This window comes from Neophocaena asiaeorientalis, unplaced genomic scaffold (assembly GCF_003031525.2).
Source record: "Neophocaena asiaeorientalis asiaeorientalis breed wild unplaced genomic scaffold, Neophocaena_asiaeorientalis_V1.1 scaffold78, whole genome shotgun sequence".
In the NCBI taxonomy this organism is placed as follows: Eukaryota; Metazoa; Chordata; class Mammalia; order Artiodactyla; family Phocoenidae; genus Neophocaena; species Neophocaena asiaeorientalis.
In genome coordinates, this window is record NW_020175018.1 from 15242951 (window position 1) to 15262052 (window position 19102).

Genomic DNA, 19102 nt, shown 5'->3' on the forward strand with positions numbered 1-19102 from the left:
GGGGGGCCCCAAAAGGGAGGGGCCCCCGTTCCCGAAAAAAAAAAAAAAAAAAGATGTTTTCCTGTGTTTTCTGAAAGTTTTATTATTTTACTTTTCATACTTAGATCTGCAGTCTGTCATCTCCATTTATTTTTATGGTTTAACTTAAAGAGCATTTTCTGTCCATTTCCCACTTGATTACTTGAGTGTCCTCAGAACAGGAGTCATGTCTTTTCCTTCTGTCCCTCTCCCAGTCAACCTCCTTCCTGCCCCCAGCACACACCTATACAGGCTCCACAGTAAATGGCCAGTTTACAGGTGTAGCTTTTGGCATAAAGCATGACACATGGCATTTATTAAATAAAGCTGTTTTAATGAATGCTTATGCAGTCTGAAAACTCTCCATGTGTTAATTGCTGTAGGTATCAAATAATCTGAAAGCCATCTCAAGTTATAACATCTCCAAAGCAGAATCCTTGATTTCCATCTTCCCCAGACCCTGTTCCTTTTCTAGTATTCCCATGTCAGTAAGCAGCACTAACCAGGTAGTTTGCTCTACCCCCAGTCCAGAAGTCATCCTAGATTCCTCTCTTTAATAGCACCTCCCCCAGTCCATACTAGCAAAGGTCTTGCCAGCTCTGCTCTGTGATGTGTCATATGTCATAAATCCACATCTCTGTCCCCTGCTAACATCGTATTTCAGACCATTATCATCTCTTCCCTCATTAGCCTCCTGACTCCTCTTCCTACTTCTTTTCCTACCTGTCACTGTCATCCATGCTCTATTTAGCAGTAGGAGGGATCTTTTAATATCATAAATCAGAATAGTTTAAACTCTCCTAAAACTCCGCTAGTACTTTTCCAACACACTTAGAATAAAATCCAGACTCCCTGGAATAGCTTTACACGACCTGCCTCTGCCTGCCCCCGGCTCCCTCCCTGACTTGATGTGCCCACATTCACTTTATATCTTTGCCTCACACTTGCCGAAGTCTTTCCTGCCTCAGGTTCTTTGCACTTGCTCTTCTCACTGCCTGGAGGTGCTTCCCCTAGAGCTTTCCATAGCTTTCTCCCTTTCTTCAGGTCTCAGTGCAGAGGCAGTGATCAGTGAGGGCTTTGGGGCTGTCTCATGTCAAGCAGTGCCCACTTTTATTCTCTCTATATGTTCCTGTTTACTTTTTTCATATCACTTATCACTAGCTGAAATTACCTGAGTTGTTTACCTCTTATTATATGTCTTGTCCCAGTAGATTGTGAGTTCCATGAGAGTAGGGACCTCATCTACCTTGTTTACCTCTGTCTAGAGCATATCTTTTTTTTTTTTTTTTTTTTTTGCGGTACGTGGGCCGCTCACCGTTGCGGCCTCTCCCATTGTGGAGCACAGGCTCAGCGGCCGTGGCTCACGGGCCCAGCCGCTCCGCGGCACGTGGGATCCTCCCGGACCGGGGCACGAACCCGCGTCCCCCGCATCAGCAGGCAGACCCCCAACCCCTGCGCCACCAGGGAAGCCCTAGAGCATATCTTATACCAGGAAGGTGCCCAGTAAATAGGGGTTCAAAAGAGTGAATGGTGGAACAGTGATGGTATTGTGAGAGCGCCACACCTGTGACAGACACTGAGCCACCTGCTCCAGGAAGCCATCACTTGGGGGGTGGGGTGCACTTTAAAACCTTTGCCTTTCATTTCAGGCAAAATCACTTCAGCCTCCTGTTACAGAAAAGCAGGGACATCAGTGGAAAGAGTCAGACCCTGTGATGGCTGGAATCGGGGAGGAGGTAAATTTGTTCCTGCAGATTTTTCCAGAAGTAGCTCTGATAGTGAGACTTGACTGGCTCTGAGTGTGGACTCATACGTGACTGTTTTATTCTGGCATTGAGCCTTGGCTTGTCCCGGGAGTCTGCGCTGTTAGTGGGCCCGGGAGCAGTGACATGACTGCCATGCCATTCAGACTGAGCCGTCTCCTCATTTGTGGCCTCTACAGATCACTCACTTTCAGAAGGAGTTGGAAGAGCTGAAAGCCCGAACTTCCAAAGCCTGTTTCCAAGTGGGCACTTCTGAGGAGATGAGGATGCTGCGAACAGAATCAGATGACCTGCACACCTTTCTTTTGGAGATTAAAGAGACCACAGAGGTTTGTGTTTTTGATATTCTTCCTAAGTTGAATTGCATATTTGCAAATTGTTGTCCTAATACTCCACGGATATATATATTTTCTCTCTTCAAGAACCACCAGTGTTGTTTTTTATGTGGATGAGTGGTTTACCTAGGAATGCCTGACTTCAAATCCTACCTTTAGCACTTAATAATAAATTATGTGACTTTGGGCAAATTATTCCAGCTATTCTATGTTTTAGTTTTCTCATGTGGAAAATGGAATAATAAGTACTTTCTACCCCATTGACACTTACAAGGCATTCCATAAAAGTTTATTCTAGCTGTTAATTTAGTTTAGATACATATATATATGTATATATATATATTTTTTTTTTCGGTACGCGGGCCTCTCACTGTTGTGACCTCTCCCGTTGCGGAGCACAGGCTCCGGACGCTCAGGCTCAGCGGCCAAGGCTCACGGGCCCAGCCGCTCCGCGGCGTGTGGGATCTTCCCAGACCAGGACATGAACCCGTGTCTCCTGCATCAGCAGGCGGACTCTCAACCACCGCGCCACCAGGGAAGCCCTAGTTTAGATATATTTGAAAATTTACTAAGTTTTTTTTCTTGGTATAAAAGCAGACTTTAATGAAGATACTGTGGGTCATTTACAGGAGAAAATTTACTGTTTTTTATGGTAAATTGTTAGGTTATAAAGGGTTAGGTTTAAAGTAAAAGCAGGATACTTAAGAGCATATACAGTATAAAAATAACAAATATTTGTTGTTAACTGTTTATTTACTCTGTTACAATTATTACTACTTACTATGTGCCAGGCATATATATATTATCTCATTGAATCCTCACAGCTTTTCTGTGTCGTAGGCACTATTATTCTTTTTGTTTTGCAAGAACAGGAAACCAAGGCTTAGAGAGATGAAGTAATTTGCCCAAAGCCACCCAGTTACTGAGTTATAGAGCCAGGATCCCAGTTCAGACTGCCTGACTCCAGAGCTCTGGTCTTAAGTAACACACTTGGAAAGAGGAAAGTTCTCAAGGGTGGGGAAGGGATAAATTGGGCATTTGGGATTAATAGACACTACTATATGTAAAGTAGATAGACAACAAGGACCTACTGTATAGCACAGGGAACTATATTCAATATCTTGTAATAACCCATAATGGAAAAGAATCTGAAAAAGAATATATATATATATATATGTATATATAACTGAATCACTTTGTTGTACACTTGAAACATCGTAAATAAACTATACTTCAATAAAATTTTTAAAAATTAAAAAAAAGAAAGAGGAAAGTTCTCCACGGTTTTAACAGTGATGACCTTTAGATGGCAGGATCACCAGTACTTATCTTATTTCCTGAGTTTCTGATCATTAGAGGATGTATTTTTTTTAGTGAGGAAGGAAAAAAAAATGAGCGTTAGTATCTTTCTTTCCAAGCAGTGAAATTCACTTTTTGCTATATTCGTAGATCATCATGTTAAATATTTGAGAAATACCACCTTCCTTGATCTAGAAAGAAAGGTTTATTTCTTGGAAATAACTTTTGTATCAATTCATCCTCGTACCTTTTCTAGTCTCTTCATGGAGATATAAGTACCCTGAAAACAACTTTACTTGAGAGCTTTGCTGGTGTTGAAGAAGCCAGAGAACAAAATGAGAGAAACCGTGACTCTGGGTATCTGCACTTGCTCTATAAGAGGCCGCTGGACCCCAGGAGTGAGGCTCAGCTCCAGGTAAGGGAGAGCCCCGCCAGAGCTGCTGAGAACAGACTCCTAGACAGGTACTCCTTTGGGAGGTACAGGCTTGCCCAACTGCTTGTAAAGTTGTTCATTTCCTGCGAGTGTTGACCCACTTGGCATAGGCTCCCTTCACTGTCACAAAGAAAATGGCACTTTCCCACTTAAGGTTTTTTGGATTAAACAAAAACATAATTCTTAATTAAACCTTAAGATTGGTAGAGAGTAGCTGTTGAAAAAGATATATTTAGAAATCAAATCAGGAATAATAATTATTAAACTAGCAACTGTTCATTGGGCACCAAGTACCCAAGTACTCTGTGAGGTGTGTTTTTTTTTTTTTAATAAATGCATTCGTTTATTTATTTATTTTTGGCTGCATTGGGTCTTCTTTGCTGCACGCGGGCTTTCTCTAGTTGTAGTGAGCAGGGGCTACTCTTTGTTGAGGTGCACAGGCTTCTCATTGTGGTGGCTTCTCTTGTTGCGGAGCATGGGCTCTAGGCGTGTGGGTTTCAGTAGTTGTGGCACACGGGCTCAGTAGTTGTGGCTCGTGGGCTCTAGAGCACAGGCTCAGTAGTTGTAGCGCACGGGCTTAGTTGCTCCGCAGCATGTGGGATCTTCCCAGACCAGGGCTCAGACCCGTGTCCCCTGGATTGGCAGGCGGATTCTTAACCACTGCACCACCAGGGAAGCCCTGTGAGGTGTTTTTTTAATACATTATTTCTAGTCTTCAAAACCTGCTGCTCTGCAAGGTGAGAGTTACTGATCCCACTGTACGGATAAGGAACTGGAATATCATAGGCTAAGGAGCTTGCCCAAGGTAATGTTGATACTAGTAAGAGTGGGACCAGAATCGAAACTTCTGCCTGCCGGGGCTCCTTCCTGTAACTATTAGCAAAGTTACTTTTCTCATTCTTAATTATTCCTATATTCTCTTTGAGTGAAATCTGAGTTTTGTTTCCATCTTTCAATTTATTCAAAATTGTTGCATCACAGCTTTAGTAGGGGTCATCTCCCACCACCTTGCATTTCCCTAGAATCAGGTAGGAAAGGGTGCAGGGGTGGCAGCACTGGCCTTCCTCACCTGGGACCTGAGGGCCTGTGAGTATGGTGAACCCCCTCCTGCCTCGGCGGATTTGAGGCTGCAGACTCTACTGTTGCTGTCATTTCCATCCCACACCTGGTAAGCATAGTGACAGTAGGAAAATGAAAGAAGTGGAGGCCTCCCAGAAAGGTTGAGGAACCCCTGCTGTGTCCTGCCACCCTTGAGGTATTCCTAGGTGTGTCCTTCTCCTGGGGATGGTAACCCACTTAGCAGAGAGTGCCGACCACCTGCCTACCACTCATCAAATTACAGGCCTCCGCATTGAATCTGGTTACTCTTTCTTCCTATGTGCCTTTTCACCCCTTGCTCTGTGTGCAAACGAAAAGAATTCAGCTTTGGGTGAACCACTTTCCCCATTCAAGGGAAATAATTTTCTCTTTTCCACAGTGCTAAGTAGATAATAATAGCTAGCATTTATTGAATGCATACCATATACAAAAGAAAGATAAGGAATCAGAGACACAGGAACTACCCAAGTCTCACCACTAATAAGTGCTGGACCCTGGAGCCTGGGGGGTCTGGCTCAGAGCCTATGGTGTTCAACACTACACTACAGCTGGATTAGTAGCAGCAGAAAGATCGACTTGTAAATATAACGTGGGGTGTGTTGCTATGGGATTGCAGATGGGGGAGCAGCTAAGCCACAGAAAAATATTTGTGATAGGCCTTAAAAGAAAAGTTTTTTTTCCTGGCAGACAAAGTTGGGAGGGCGTTCAGAAGAAACAAGATCAGTTAACGCACAGAGGTATGGTCACATTTGAAGTGTCCACAGTAAAGGGCCTCCCTGTGGTCATGGAGCATTGAGTTGAAATTTGTATTTGATGCTAAGGTTACTGCTGCTTCCTAGAATCAGCCTGGCTCTCTTTACATGACATTTTCTTCTTCAGTTAGGACACATACCCTTGTCCGAAAATAATTTTGAAAATACAGTTAAACACATTGAGATCTTTGTACAGATGTAAAGAGTGTTTTCCACTGTAAAGTACATTGTCTTCATCTGTATACATGTTTAATGGAATGCTATATTTTTTTAGTTTTTGAGAGTCAAATGGTATAGCCATGAAGGTTAACACTGGACCAATATTTAAAGAAAATTATTGCAGGCCTAAAATGAGTTAATAGGTAAGACTTTTAATAATGGCAAACTCAGTTTCTAGTGCTGGTACTATTCTTTGTTTTTGAGAAATGAGCTTTTCGCCACTGGTGAGATGACTTATGTGTTCTACTCTATGAATAGATAGGTGCAGAAGTATCTCCACCACTGCTTTGTAGAATAATTTTGTCTGTATTACAGTTAATTTCATGGGTGGGAGAGCAAAAGCTAAGTGGGTGCCCTGTCAGAGTAACAGAGTGCAGTGGAAAATTCCTAGGCCATGTGGAGATACTTTACAGGAGCTGAAAATGAGAACTAAGCAAGAACATTGGTTCCCTAGAGGCCCCAGGCCGATCCGCCCTTTCTGTTTCCCTTTTCTTCACACCACCTCTCTGTCACACGCTTTAAAAGGTTGAGTTGCTGTTTTTCCTTTGAATTATAACATTCTAATATTGTATTAAAGCCTATTACGTTTTCCTTGTTCATTATGGTTCTCAGTATAAAAAGACTTCAAAGTCATTTTAACTGTTTTGATACACCTTCCTGCAAGCTACTGGACAACTGAGTCATTTTGACGTTTCATTTGTTTCTTGTAGGAAATTCGGCGCCTTCATCAGTATGTGAAATTTGCTGTCCAAGATGTGAATGATGTTCTAGACTTGGAGTGGGATCGGCATCTGGAACAAAAGAAAAAACAAAAGTGAGCGAGGTCTCTCATCCACTGTGTAGATAATTGCTGTAGCCCTTTTAAAAGATCACTTAGGAGGATTTATAAAAAACCCTACAAAGGTTCATCCTCTTTGACCCTCAGTCATTATACGTCTAGAAATTTGTGCTACATAAATAATAGCAATATTCACAATAATTTACATAGAACAGTTTATATTACAGCGCAATTTATGAGAGTGAAAAATTGGATTCAACCTAGTTACCCAAAAGTTAGAGGAGTGGCTAATAAATCTGGTCACATTTTTTTCTTAATGCAGAATACTGTGTAGCCGTTGAATCTCATATTCTCAGAAAAATCATATTAAATATATTTTGTGTTACATGAACTATACAAGATACATAATTCTGTAACTAATTATTAGGTATAAAATATGAAAAAGGTAAGACATAAAATCATACTAGGTGACCTCGTTGTGGAGGTCTAATGTAGAAAAGGCTGGAAATAAATCTGTCAAAATACTCATAGTTACACCTGCAAGACGAGATCAAGAGGAATGTTTCTTTTATACTTTTCTGTATATTCCAAATTTCCTTTGGAGGAAACATTCCTAATTAGTATGGATAACTAAAAGGATGAGAGAGGAGTGGTAACAGAAGTAGAGGAAAATCTTCTATCCTGATCTTCCATCCGTGGATATTTGGTTTTATGCCTCGTGTTTTCCAGAAGGAATAGAATGCAGTACATTGTGAAAGCAGTAAGGTGCCCACAAGAAATGTGAAAACCAGGTCAGCCCTCCAAATGCTAGATTTCTGAAACACCTATACTTGATTAATGTGATTAGCCTTGTAAGGAAACAAACCAGGAAATGGTCTGTTCACTTGTTTACAAAGCTGTGAGGTCACAGACTTTTAAGTGGGGCAACCTGGGTGTTGTGTCAGGGGCAGGGCTAGAAGGTGTTTAAAATTCAGTAAACAAAATTTAATACATTATATTCCACAATGTGGAGAAAAGGCTTTGTGCCCGACATGAGGAGCATGGATATGGGACGACAGAGGTGAACATTGATCCTCCAGACACTGGCAGGGGGAAGGTTCTGTGGCCTGGAGCACTTGTCCCCGTGGGCAGTTGGGCCCCTTTAGAGATTTCAGAGCTTACTCCCCTAGTTCTGAAATTGTGTTCCTCCCCATGTGAGAGAATGGCTTGACCTGACAGTGAGAACATTCTGCTCTGCTTGACAGTTGGATTTCTCTTTGCTAATTAATAAGTTGGCTTTTTTAAAAGTGCATGATGGGGAATTCCCTAGCAATCCAGTTCTTAAGACTCCGTGCTTCCACTGCAGGGGGCACTGGTTCCATCCCTGGTCGGGGAACTAAGATCCCACAAGCTGCGCGGCCAATAAAATAAAATAAAATATTTTAAAATGAAAATAAACAATAAAAAGTGCATGATGCTTACAGAGAAGCCAGGCTCTTTGTTCTCCTTTAAACAACCCCATGGATTTTCTACTTAACGTGCTTTTTTTTTTTTTTTCCCCCTCTGCACTTGGGCTTTCTCTAGTTGCTGCGAGCGGGGGCCACTCTTCGTTCGTTGTGGTGCGCAGGCTTCTCATTGCGGTGGCTTCTCTTGTTGCGGAGCGCGGGCTCTATCTAGGCACACGGGCTTCAGTAGTTGTGGCTCAAGGGCTTAGTTGCTCCCCGGCATGTGGGATCTTCCTGGACCAGGGCTCAACCCATGTCCCCTGCATTGGCAGGCAGATTCTTAACCACTGCACTGCCAGGGAAGTCCCTTAATGTGCTTTTTTTAAGTTCCCTTTCTGTAGAGTTCAGATTCTTAAATCTGTACAATTTTCTAGCACTCCTCTGTTTTGGGCCCTTCTCTAAATATTACCTTGTACCCTATTGAAATGCCTGTTAAAAATATATGTTGAACTAACTACCTTGTCACCAGAAAGAAGGGAACAGTTGTCCCTGGCTTCTTGTAATTCTTTTGGGTGGGTGACCCCCCTGCTGCTAAATCGTGTGCTGTTCCTCTGTTTCTTTCTTTTTTTTTTTTAACATCTTTATTGGGGTATAATTGCTTTACAATGGTGTGTTAGTTTCTGCTCTATAACAAAGTGAATCAGTTATGCGTATACATATGCTCCCATATCTCTTCCCTCTTGCGTCTCCTTCCCTCCCACCCTCCCTATCTATCCCACCCCTCCAGGTGGTCACAAAGCACCGAGCTGATCTCCCTGTGTCATGCGGCTGCTTCCCACTAGCTATCTACCTTACGTTTGTTAGTGTATATATGTCCATGCCTCTCTCAATTCACCTGTGAAGCCATCTGGTCCTGGACTTTTGTTTGTTGGAAGATTTTTAATCACAGTTTCAATTTCAGTGCTTGTGATTGGTCTGTTCATATTTTCTATTTCTTCCTGATTCAGTCTTGGCAGGTTGTGCATTTCTAAGAATTTGTCCATTTCTTCCAGGTTGTCCATTTTATTGGCATAGAGTTGCTTGTAGTAATGCTCTTTTTTATGCTCTTTTTTATTTCTGCAGTGTCAGTTGTTACTTCTCCTTTTTCATTTCTAATTCTGTTGATTTTAGTCTTCTCCCTTTCTTTCTTGATGAGTCTGGCTAATGGTTTATCAATTTTGTTTATTTTCTCAAAGAACCAGCTTTTAGTTTTATTGATCTTTGCTATTGTTTGCTTCATTTCTTTTTCATTTATTTCTGATCTGATTTTTATGATTTCTTTCCTTCTGCTAACTTTGGGGTTTTTTTTGTTCTTCTTTCTCTAATTACTTTAGGTGCAAGGTTAGGTTGTTTATTCGAGATGTTTCCTGCTTCTTCCGGGGGGCTTGTATTGCTATAAACTTCCCTCTTAGAACTGCTTTTGCTGCATCCCATAGGTTTTGGGTCGTTGTGTCCCCATTGTCATTTGTTTCTAGGTATTTTTTTGACAGCACTCTGAAGAAATGACTGACTCCCTAGATTTCCCTGTACCCTTGGGCTTTTTCTTTTTATTTCATATAATTTACATACAGAGAAATATGCATATCCTAAATATATAGCTGGATGAATTTTCCCCCATTTCTTCCCTGGAACCCATCTGAGGTTCTGTCTGGCTGTGCTGTCCTCTGCTGCAGGCCCGGTCCTGCACATCCTAAGCTGCTCTTTCCTCCTTACACTTTATCCTCGTTAGGCTTTCATCCCCTTTTTATGTTCTAGTAATTTCTTGATGTTTCTTTCCCACTAGTGGTTCTCCAGTTCAGTCTTCTCACTGTTACAGTTGTAGTCTTTTTTTTTTCCATTCGGTGGGGAGTGCCTTTACTTGAACCATTCACCTTTAATTCTTTCCTCCTTGCTCTCAACAGGCGCCTGTTTGTGCCAGAGCGAGAGACACTGTTTAACACCCTTGCCAACAACCGGGAAATCATCAACCAACAGAGGAAGAGGCTGAATCACCTGGTGGATAGTCTCCAGCAGCTCCGTCTTTATAACCAGACCTCCCAGTGGGGCCTTCCCTTGGATGCCCCCTCTCAGAGCGGCACTCACAGGTGTGCAGGAGGATGGGCCTGTTAATGCCACGGGCACTCAGTAAATGTGGTTTGACGAGCGGATAAATAGAGTTAGGTGGAGCAGTCTTAGCATGCTTCACACGTGGCTTTGAAAGTGACTCTGCCGTCTTTCACCTGTGTGAGCCTGGTCAGATTCCTCACCCTCTCTGATCCTTTGTTCCTTTGCCAAAAAGTAGGGCTAACAGTACGTGCCTCATGGCATTACTGGAGAGTTTAAAACTAAGTCTTTAAAGCACCTAGTAGTGTGCCTGATGAAACAGATGCTCAATAGATGGTAACAGATACTATAGTCACAGGATTATTGTTCAATTGAAAACTAACTCTCAGGATTAGGTTGACCAATTTGTCTTGAAGCTCAGATTTATCATTTTGCAAGACTGTGGAGATTTCACACCCTGCAGTTAGACAGTTTACCCCTGAAGTTACCAAGGTGGTCTTGTGTTTCTGCCTTTAGGCTGAATGTGTAGATTTTAATTGCCCTTCCTGCTGGAGCCCCGTCGGTGGTGTGTTTGCTCTGGGGTTCGGATATAATATTAAGACTGTGATCTCTTTCCTCTTGGATTAATTTCCTTGATTGGTCAGATTTTCCATTTCTGTATTGGGATGCTCTCATATCTTGCCTTTATATTTAGGAGGATAATGTACCACCACCACCACCCCGATTTCTCGGGTCGTAGTTGGTTCATATGTAACACTATCCTATTTCAGTTTTGACAGTGACCTCGAAAGCCTGCGCAATGCTTTGTTGAAAACCACCATAGACTTTCAAACCAAACCCTTGCCCAAAGTCGCAGGTAAATGAGTTCTTCCCGGTCTTTAAACTCTCTTTGTTCTCTTTCATCTACTGACATCTTAAAAACCGAGTCTTATGCATTTATGGGTTCATGAATTTCTTGCAGCTAAACTGTCCCCCGTGAAACAGGCACAGCTGAGAAACTTCTTGGCCAAGAGGAAGACCCCACCGGTGAGATCTACTGCTCCAGGTAGAGGAAACTGGTACATGGTGTGGGAGTAGGATTGTGTGTGTGTGTGTGTGTGTGTGTGTGTGTGTGTGTGTGTGTGTGTGTGTGTGTGTGTGTGTGTGTGTTTTCCTTTCGTTCTTGATGGGAGACAGAAAATGTCCCTGTCATCCATTTGAATATTGGGGTAAGAAGCAGCTTATACATGGTCAATGAAGCAGTTCAAGGTAGTTATTCTGGCTTTTACACTGTGTTTTCTGTAGTCCTTAGGTTCTGTGGCAGTGGTTCTCAAGGGTTTTGGGGGAAGCTGAGCTGGCTCCAGGGGTCCTAGCCTCTGCTTTAGCTAGAGAAGCTTTACTTTTCTGATTGGTATGGGGTTTTGAGTAAGGCTGCATTTGAAAAAAGATGTTCTAAGAAAGAAGAAAAAAAAACTACAGATTAGGGAACGATGGCTAAAAACACTTGCTGAAAAGAAGCCATATACCTGATAAAAAATACTTTGTCATGAAATTATCTATATAATTACCTGAATCTGCTTTTAAAGAAATATTTGTTAGATGCAACTTTAGGCATAACCCTGCTTTGCTCTAGTGCCTGTAACTGCTTTTTCCTTTGAAACTATGTTTTGAGTTGAAATTTTTATTTTTTTGGCTGCCTTGGATCTTCGTTGCTGCGCGCGGGCTTTCTCTAGTTGTGGGGAGCAGGGGCTACTCTTCATTGTGGTGCGCGGGCTTCCCATTGCGGTGGCTTCTCCTGTTGCGGAGCATGGGCTCTAGGCGCGGGCTCGGCACACGTAGCCAAGCTTTTTGGAAAATCAGGATCCAGTTCAGGATTGTACATTGCATTAAGCCGCTGTCCTCTTTAGTCTCCTTTATTTTTCCTTTTCGATAGTTTTACTACTTAGCTTGCCTCCCCAAACACCGTAATTTGGTTTTGCCTGTTTTTGGGGCTTTGGATACTGTGGACGTCCATTTATTTACCCTCTGGATGGGTTTCTCTTACTCTACGTGAGGTTTCTAAGAGTCCTCCATGTTGCTGCAGGTAGCTGTTTGTTTTGGCTGCCTCGGTGTATAAATATACTGCGTTTGTTTATCCATTCTCCTTTCGGTGGACATTCACTGTTTGCAGCTTCTCGCTGTAACGTAGTAGAATGTTGCGCTGAACATTCTTGTGCTTGTCCCTTGGGGTACACGTGTATGTCTTTTCTGTGGTCTTGTGGCTCCGAGTGGAATTGTGTCTCGTACCCTGTCCCTGTGCTCAGCTTCAGATTCTGCGTGCAGTTCTCTTGTAGCAAGTCACACTTGGCCATCAGTGTATGAATATTCCAGCTGTTCCACAGCCTTGCCAAGCTTGATATTATCAATCTTTTTCCTTTTAACTCTGCTGGTGTCACCCTTTTATATATTTAATTACCATTTGGGTATCTTCTTTTGTGAAGTGCCTGATTAAATCCTTTGCTCATCTGTCTGTTGGATAATCTGTCCTGCTGATTTGTAAAAGTTTTTATCAGTTCTTGATACCAGCGTTTTGTTGGTCATACCAGTTTGTAGTTATTCACTTTGTTGCTTTTTAGCCTCTTAGTATCTTTTGGCAAAGAGAAGTTCTTAACTTTAAAACAGATTTTTCAGCCTTTTCTTTTATGGTCAGTTCCTGTTGTTCTGTTGAAGAAATCTTTCTCTACCTCTAGGTAACAAGAGTATGTATGCACCTTTATTATTGTCTAGAAATGTTAATGCTTTGCCTTTCAAATTTAGATCTGCTATCTACCTGAGATTGATTTTTTTAAACAACTTTATTGAGGTATGATTTGCGTGTCATAACATTCACCTGTTGTAAGTGTATAGTTTGACGATTTTTGGTAAATGTACTGAATTGTATAACCATCACCACATTCCAGTTTTAAAACATTTCCATCACTTAAGAAGTTGCCTCATGCTGTTTGTAATCAGTTCCTATTCTGCTCCCAGCAACCACTGATCCGTTTTCTTGCTCTGTGGAACTGCCTTTTTTAGAAACTGCGTATAAATGGAATCATATGTAGTCTTTTGCTTTAGCTTCTTTCCCTTAGTATAACTTTAAGGTTCACCCATGATGTGTATCATGTATTAGTAGTTCATTCCTTTTTATTGCTGAATGGTATTCCATCGTATGGGTAGACCACATTTCGTTTATACTATCTGGAATTGATTTTTGTGTATGATACGAAGTATGGCTCTCATGTCATTTTTTTGTATTTAGAGATCTGATTGTCCCAACGCTGTCGAGTGAAGATTCTTCCTCCCCGCTTAGTGGCCGCCTTTGTTGTAAACCGGTTTTCCTTATACTGTAGGTCTGATGGTCTGTACACTGATTAGAAGCCACTGCCACCGCTCTGCCTCAGTTAACTGGTGCTAAAATAAGTCTCAATACTGGTTTTTCCCTAAATCCTAAAGCTATGCTGTTCAATATGGTAGCCTATTCAAAATTGAATGAAAATTAAATAAAGTAAAAAATCCAGTTAATCCCAGCAGCCACATTTCAGGTGCTCACTAGGTACACGTGACTAGTGGTTACCGTAATGGGAAACGCAGACATAGAACATTTCATCATCACAGAAATTTCTACAGTCTCGAGTAGGGGTTGGCAAACTGTTTCTTAAAGAGCTGGATAGTAAATATGTAGTAAACATGTAGTTTCTATGGTACCTAGTGAACTCTGCCCGTGTAATAGGAAAGCAACCACAGACTGTATGTAAACAGATGGGCATGCCTATGCTTCAGTAAAACTTTATTTATAAAAGCAAGCAGCTAGCTCATGGTTGTAGTTTGCTGACCCATGATCTAGAATGTTTTGGCTCTTCTTGGTGCTTTCCGTTTCCATATTAACATTATAATTACCTTGTTAAGTTCTACCACCCTCAGCCCTCAAAGAGTTGAGATTTTGATGGGGATTGTATTGAATCTCTAAATTGACTTAGAAGAATTGACATTTGTACAGTGTTGATCTTTCATTTCCTAGACAGGATGTATGTTTATTCGGGTCTTTAATTTTTCTAAATGTTTTCTGCATGGAGGACGTGCACATCTTTTGTTAGATTTATTCCTAAGTTTGATATTTTTGATGCTTTTATAATGATGGGGGCTTTTTCCTTAAATTTCACTTTATGTTTTATTTTATGTTAGATATAGTATATAGAAATGTACTAGATTTTTGGGTATGTTGACTGAATCTAGCATCTTGGCTAACTCATTTCAAATAATACGTCTGTAGCTATTTCTTGGACTTTCTGTGGAAACAATTACACCTTCCATGGATATGAACACTTTTGTTTCTGCTTTTTATTTAATTTTCTTACCTTGTTTCACTGGCTAGGACCTCCAATGCAAAGTCCAATAAATGGGGTGAGTAGGCATCCTTGCCTCTATCTCAAAGGGAACAGTTTCTGTAGTTCCTCATAAGATATGAGGTTTGCTGCGTCTACTGACATGATCATGATTTCTGCCCCTTCTCCTTCCTGTTAATGTGGCTTTCTGCCTGTCCTGATCTGAGCTAGCATTTAAGCAGAGTAAGATTCTTTAGGTTTCAGTGGGGCCCCCTTTCTAGTGCCAGGAAGGTAGCTGCAGCCTTGATCACAGCGGGAAGCAGCATGTGTCAGCTGCGGAGGCAGCGTCATTGGGACAGTTGAGCAGACCGGGCTCCTGGCCTCTGCAAGCGAGCATGGCCATTGCATTTTTCAATTGATGGGTGTCCCTCCACCCCAATCCAATGAATGGCATCAGAAGGATGAAGGAAGGAAACTGAGAGAACCCCCAGGTGGTATCAGACCTTGGGAGTGAAAGTTATTTCCGTTTTCTATCCAGTTCCTGAAGGTGATGAGTCTGAGTCATCTCTTGTTGCTATTAACTCTCAGGAAGTGGGATTTTAGAGAAATTAGTGAGAGCAGTGTGGCCCTACGAGAGTGTGGGGTTTATATTAGTTTTCTGTGGATGCCGTGTAACAAATTATCACAAATGTAGTGGCCTATAACACCACCTGTTTATGATCTCACAGTTGTGTGTGTCAGAAGTCCAGGCGCAGCATGGCCCTGCTGGGTCCTCTGCTCGGGGCTCACAGGCTGAAATCAGTGTTGGCTGGTCTGAGCTCTCATCTAAAGGCTCTGGGGAAGATCCCGCTTCTGAGTTGTTGGCAGAATTCGGTTCCTTGCAGCTATAAGGCTGAGGTCCTCGTTTGCTTTGCACGTGCCCCCGACCCCCTTCATCTGCAGTCCAGCAACAGCACATTGAATGCTTCTGTGCCCCCACTTCTGCCACCTCTCTCTGCTTCCTCTTGTGCTTCTTTTCTCTACCTTTAAGGGCTCTTGAGATTTTACACTGGGCCCACCTGGAAAATCCAGGCTGACCTCTCTGTTCTAAGGTCAACTGATCAGTAATCTTAATCGTGTCTGCAAAATCCCTTTGGCCATGTAATATAACCATCTAACAGAACATAACCATGGGCGTGGCACTGGGGGCAAGGGTCGTGGGGTCAAAATTCTACCTAGCACAGGGTATTTTATATATAACAGAGTATTGTTAAGAACATGGTCTTTCGAGTCGGATACACGCCAGGTTTGAATTCCGGCTCTACCACTTACCAACTTTGTGACCTTGGGCAAATTACTGAGCCTTTCTATAACCGTAAAGTCAGATAACAGGAATTTCTAATTTAGATGCTTTGAGCAGTACCTGGTACCAGGTAAGTTCTCAATAAATGTTAACTGCAGTTTTACTGGTGGTGCTGGTGGTTATGGAGGGACTTGCTAAGTGACCCTGCGGCACAGTGACCTGCGTCAGAACACTTCGGTACAGTGCTGTCCCGTAGGACTTGCTGCAGCGGTGACGATGTTCTGCGTCTGTGCTCTCCAGTACAGCCGTTAAGCTGTGGCTGTTGAGCACTTCAGAGGGGCCTGGTGCAACTTAGGATTCCAAATTTTCATGGATTTACTTTGCGTTACTTTGAATCTAAATAGCCACGCATGGCTGGTGCAGCCTAGCAGCAGCAGCGCTAGCACACAGCGTTGGTTTTCACTTGCATTTATTTATGTTCCGGTCCCATGATGACAAATAAAATCTTGCAGAGTGATGTGCCTATAGGGCAAATAAGTCAGTAAATAGTAGCGATACTTTAACGTAACTTGAGGAGGAGAGAGGGCTGTTTTTTGTTTGGTTTTGGTTTTTTTCCAATATACAGACAGTAACATGACTTCTGAAATTCACGGTAGAAAGTAACATGGCGTATTACCCCATAGTTTATGGAAGGAAAAAACAGGGAAGGTGAAAATCAATCGTCGATTTCAGTGATTTTTTTGTTTTAACCTAATTGATTCAGAAGAATGATTAGATTTATGTGGCGGTGTTTGAGACCCTCAACACTGAGGACACGATGTCTTTTCGAGTTTGCGTTAGGCCTGTTCTCAGAAGTTTATTGTTGGAAAGCAGTGGCAGCACTGCGACTGTTTACTCTGCTCTGGAAGCTTGTCTGTTGCTTTTCTGAGACGGTGTTATTGCCTGTGAACTTCCTGCTTTTACACCAGCATGCATCCCCTCTCTCACCTCACATCATTTTTTTTGTTTAACAGCCAAAATGTTCTTGTCCTACACAGCTCGGTTTTGTAAAGCCCATTTGAGCAAAAAGTATCTTTGTTCGCATTCAGCAGCAGCTGCTTCCACATAAAATAAGTAATAATTAAGTCAATTTATAAATTGGATATTTCTCTAGCGGCAGTGAAAATTACATAGCTTTTGGACTTGAATTGTCTTTTGGACTCGAATTGTCTAAGTTGTGTTTTGTTTTGGGCTTTGTAGCCAGCCTGTCTCGGTCAGCTTTCCTGTCTCAGAGGTATTATGAAGACTTGGATGAAGTCAGCTCAACGTCATCCATTTCCCAGTCTCTGGAAGGTGAAGACACACGGGCATCCTGTAAGGATGACGACGCAGTGGTCCAGGTTCCCCGGCATGCTCCCGTGGTTCGGACGCCTTCCATCCAGCCCAGTCTTTTGCCCCAGGCGACTCCTTTTGCTAAATCTCACCTGATTCATGGTTCACCAGGTGTGATGGGAACTTCAGGTAAGTAAACAATGAGACAGGAAATGATCTTTTTTTCCCTAAGAGATCTCTAACTCCTGTAACTGGGTTTTATATTATCACACCCATAAGTCATGGGTTCCAGCCCATTTCTGTTAATATTCTAGAAATTACAGGGCAGATTCAAGAGGTGTGTTCCCCTTGAAAGTGGTTGGTAGGACCTGAGGAAGAGGATACCCTGCAAGGTTCACAGTTACTGCTTTACTGTGGAGCACAACTTGTGCCTTTCACGTCCCACCTCATTTCAGCTCCTCCGTTGTAGCCGTGTTGTGCCTCAGAGTTCACCAGCCAGAATGCTCATTGTCTGTGTTGGCTCGCTGATGTGACCTGTGTTGTGCTGTCACACCTTATTTCAGAGCATCAGGACTTTGTATTGCAGTGACTTCTAAGAGGACAAAGCCGGGCATGAGGTACCAGAATGGAGAGATTTTATGAGAGGAGAGCAGGACATTGCTCTGTTTTGGCACAAAAGTTATATCTTGCTCAGTGTCAGAGGAAATGATCGTGTGAAGTATTTTCACTAATAGAAGTAGGCAGGCAAATTGCCTGCAGCATCTTTGAAAGGTAAAAGGGCCAGCCTGTCAGGTTGCCAGTACTTTCCTGTGTTAATGCTTAAGGATTTTTAATCGTAGCATTTTCCCTGCAACCACACATGGAGAATTTACCGTTTTAATTTTTGTGTTTTCTTCTTCTCTGACCCACTCTCTCACTTAATTTATCTTTTTTCCTCAGTGTCTGCACCTGCTAGCAAAATTATTCCCCAAGGGGCTGATAGCACAATGCTTGCAACAAAAACCGTGAAGCATGGCGCCCCTGGCCCTTCCCACCCCATCTCTGCTCCCCAGGCGGCCGCTGCAGCAGCCCTGAGACGGCAGATGGCCAGTCAGGCGCCAGGTAAAAACATCTATGCAGGGGCTGATGGTGAGCTGTCTGAGCCCCAGGCCAGGACACAGGTGCCAAGAAATGGCGGGCTCTCTTTGCTGCCCTTCAGAAGAGAAGGCTGATGTGACAGGTCTCTCACCTTTTGGGGGAGAGAGTTCTGTGAAGGCAGAGACTTAGTCGGGAACTTTCCTTTTAAGGGGCAGTATTATCTGCCACATTCAGTCAAGTGGGAGATCAGTGGGGTTTTTTGATGGAGTTGTTGATCCCTACTTTTGAATAATGTCTGCTTTAGGCCCAAAATTAATCTTCGCAGTTAGATCACCTAATAACATTAGAGTTGTCTGATGGTATCTGAAGGATCCCAGCCACCCTCTGAGGTGGGTATAAGTATGCCCATTTTGCTTTTGAGTAATGTAAGGTTTGGAGAGGTGAAGGTCACCTGACCAATACGTAACAAAACCCAGACTCCCAACCCTGTGTTCTTTGTATTGTAGTACAGCTTTTTCTTAAGACTGCAAATTTAAGATGGAAACTTGACAGATGAAAACTCTAAGAAGCTAATCAGCTTTTGCATTTTGTCAGTGGTTTGTGGCTATCCGTAATTTTCTGCATTAAGATTTATAGGTAGTTCGCCTCGGGACCTCAGTTATCACTAGCTATCAATCTTTACAAGCCAGTGGTTCTCAGCCAGAGGCTATTTTGCCCCACCCATCTCCCCTCCATCAGTTGGCAGTGTTGCTGCCATTTAGTGGAAGGCTGCAAAAAAAATCCTGAATGCACAAGACAACCCCACAGCAGAGGATTATCCAGCCCCAAAATGTCAATAGTGCCAAGGTTGAGAAACTCGGCTATAAATCAAATATTTTTGTTTTAGCTGAATAAAATTATTTTTTAGTT

General features: G+C 42.5%; 1 protein-coding gene across 12 annotated transcripts in view; it reads left to right on the forward strand.

The window, feature by feature from the left end:
- NUP214 (nucleoporin 214) overlaps window positions 1–19102 on the forward strand; it is a 102498-nt gene that overhangs the window by 26259 nt on the left and 57137 nt on the right. For all 12 annotated transcript variants that reach the window (XM_024762158.1, XM_024762155.1, XM_024762151.1 and 9 more), the window contains 9 exons: window positions 1668–1754; window positions 1961–2110; window positions 3672–3830; window positions 6628–6731; window positions 10060–10242; window positions 10972–11057; window positions 11163–11246; window positions 17045–17305; window positions 18056–18217. In XM_024762158.1, coding sequence (XP_024617926.1) covers window positions 1668–1754; window positions 1961–2110; window positions 3672–3830; window positions 6628–6731; window positions 10060–10242; window positions 10972–11057; window positions 11163–11246; window positions 17045–17305; window positions 18056–18217 — 1276 coding nt within the window. The remainder of the gene's footprint in view (window positions 1–1667; window positions 1755–1960; window positions 2111–3671; window positions 3831–6627; window positions 6732–10059; window positions 10243–10971; window positions 11058–11162; window positions 11247–17044; window positions 17306–18055; window positions 18218–19102) is intronic.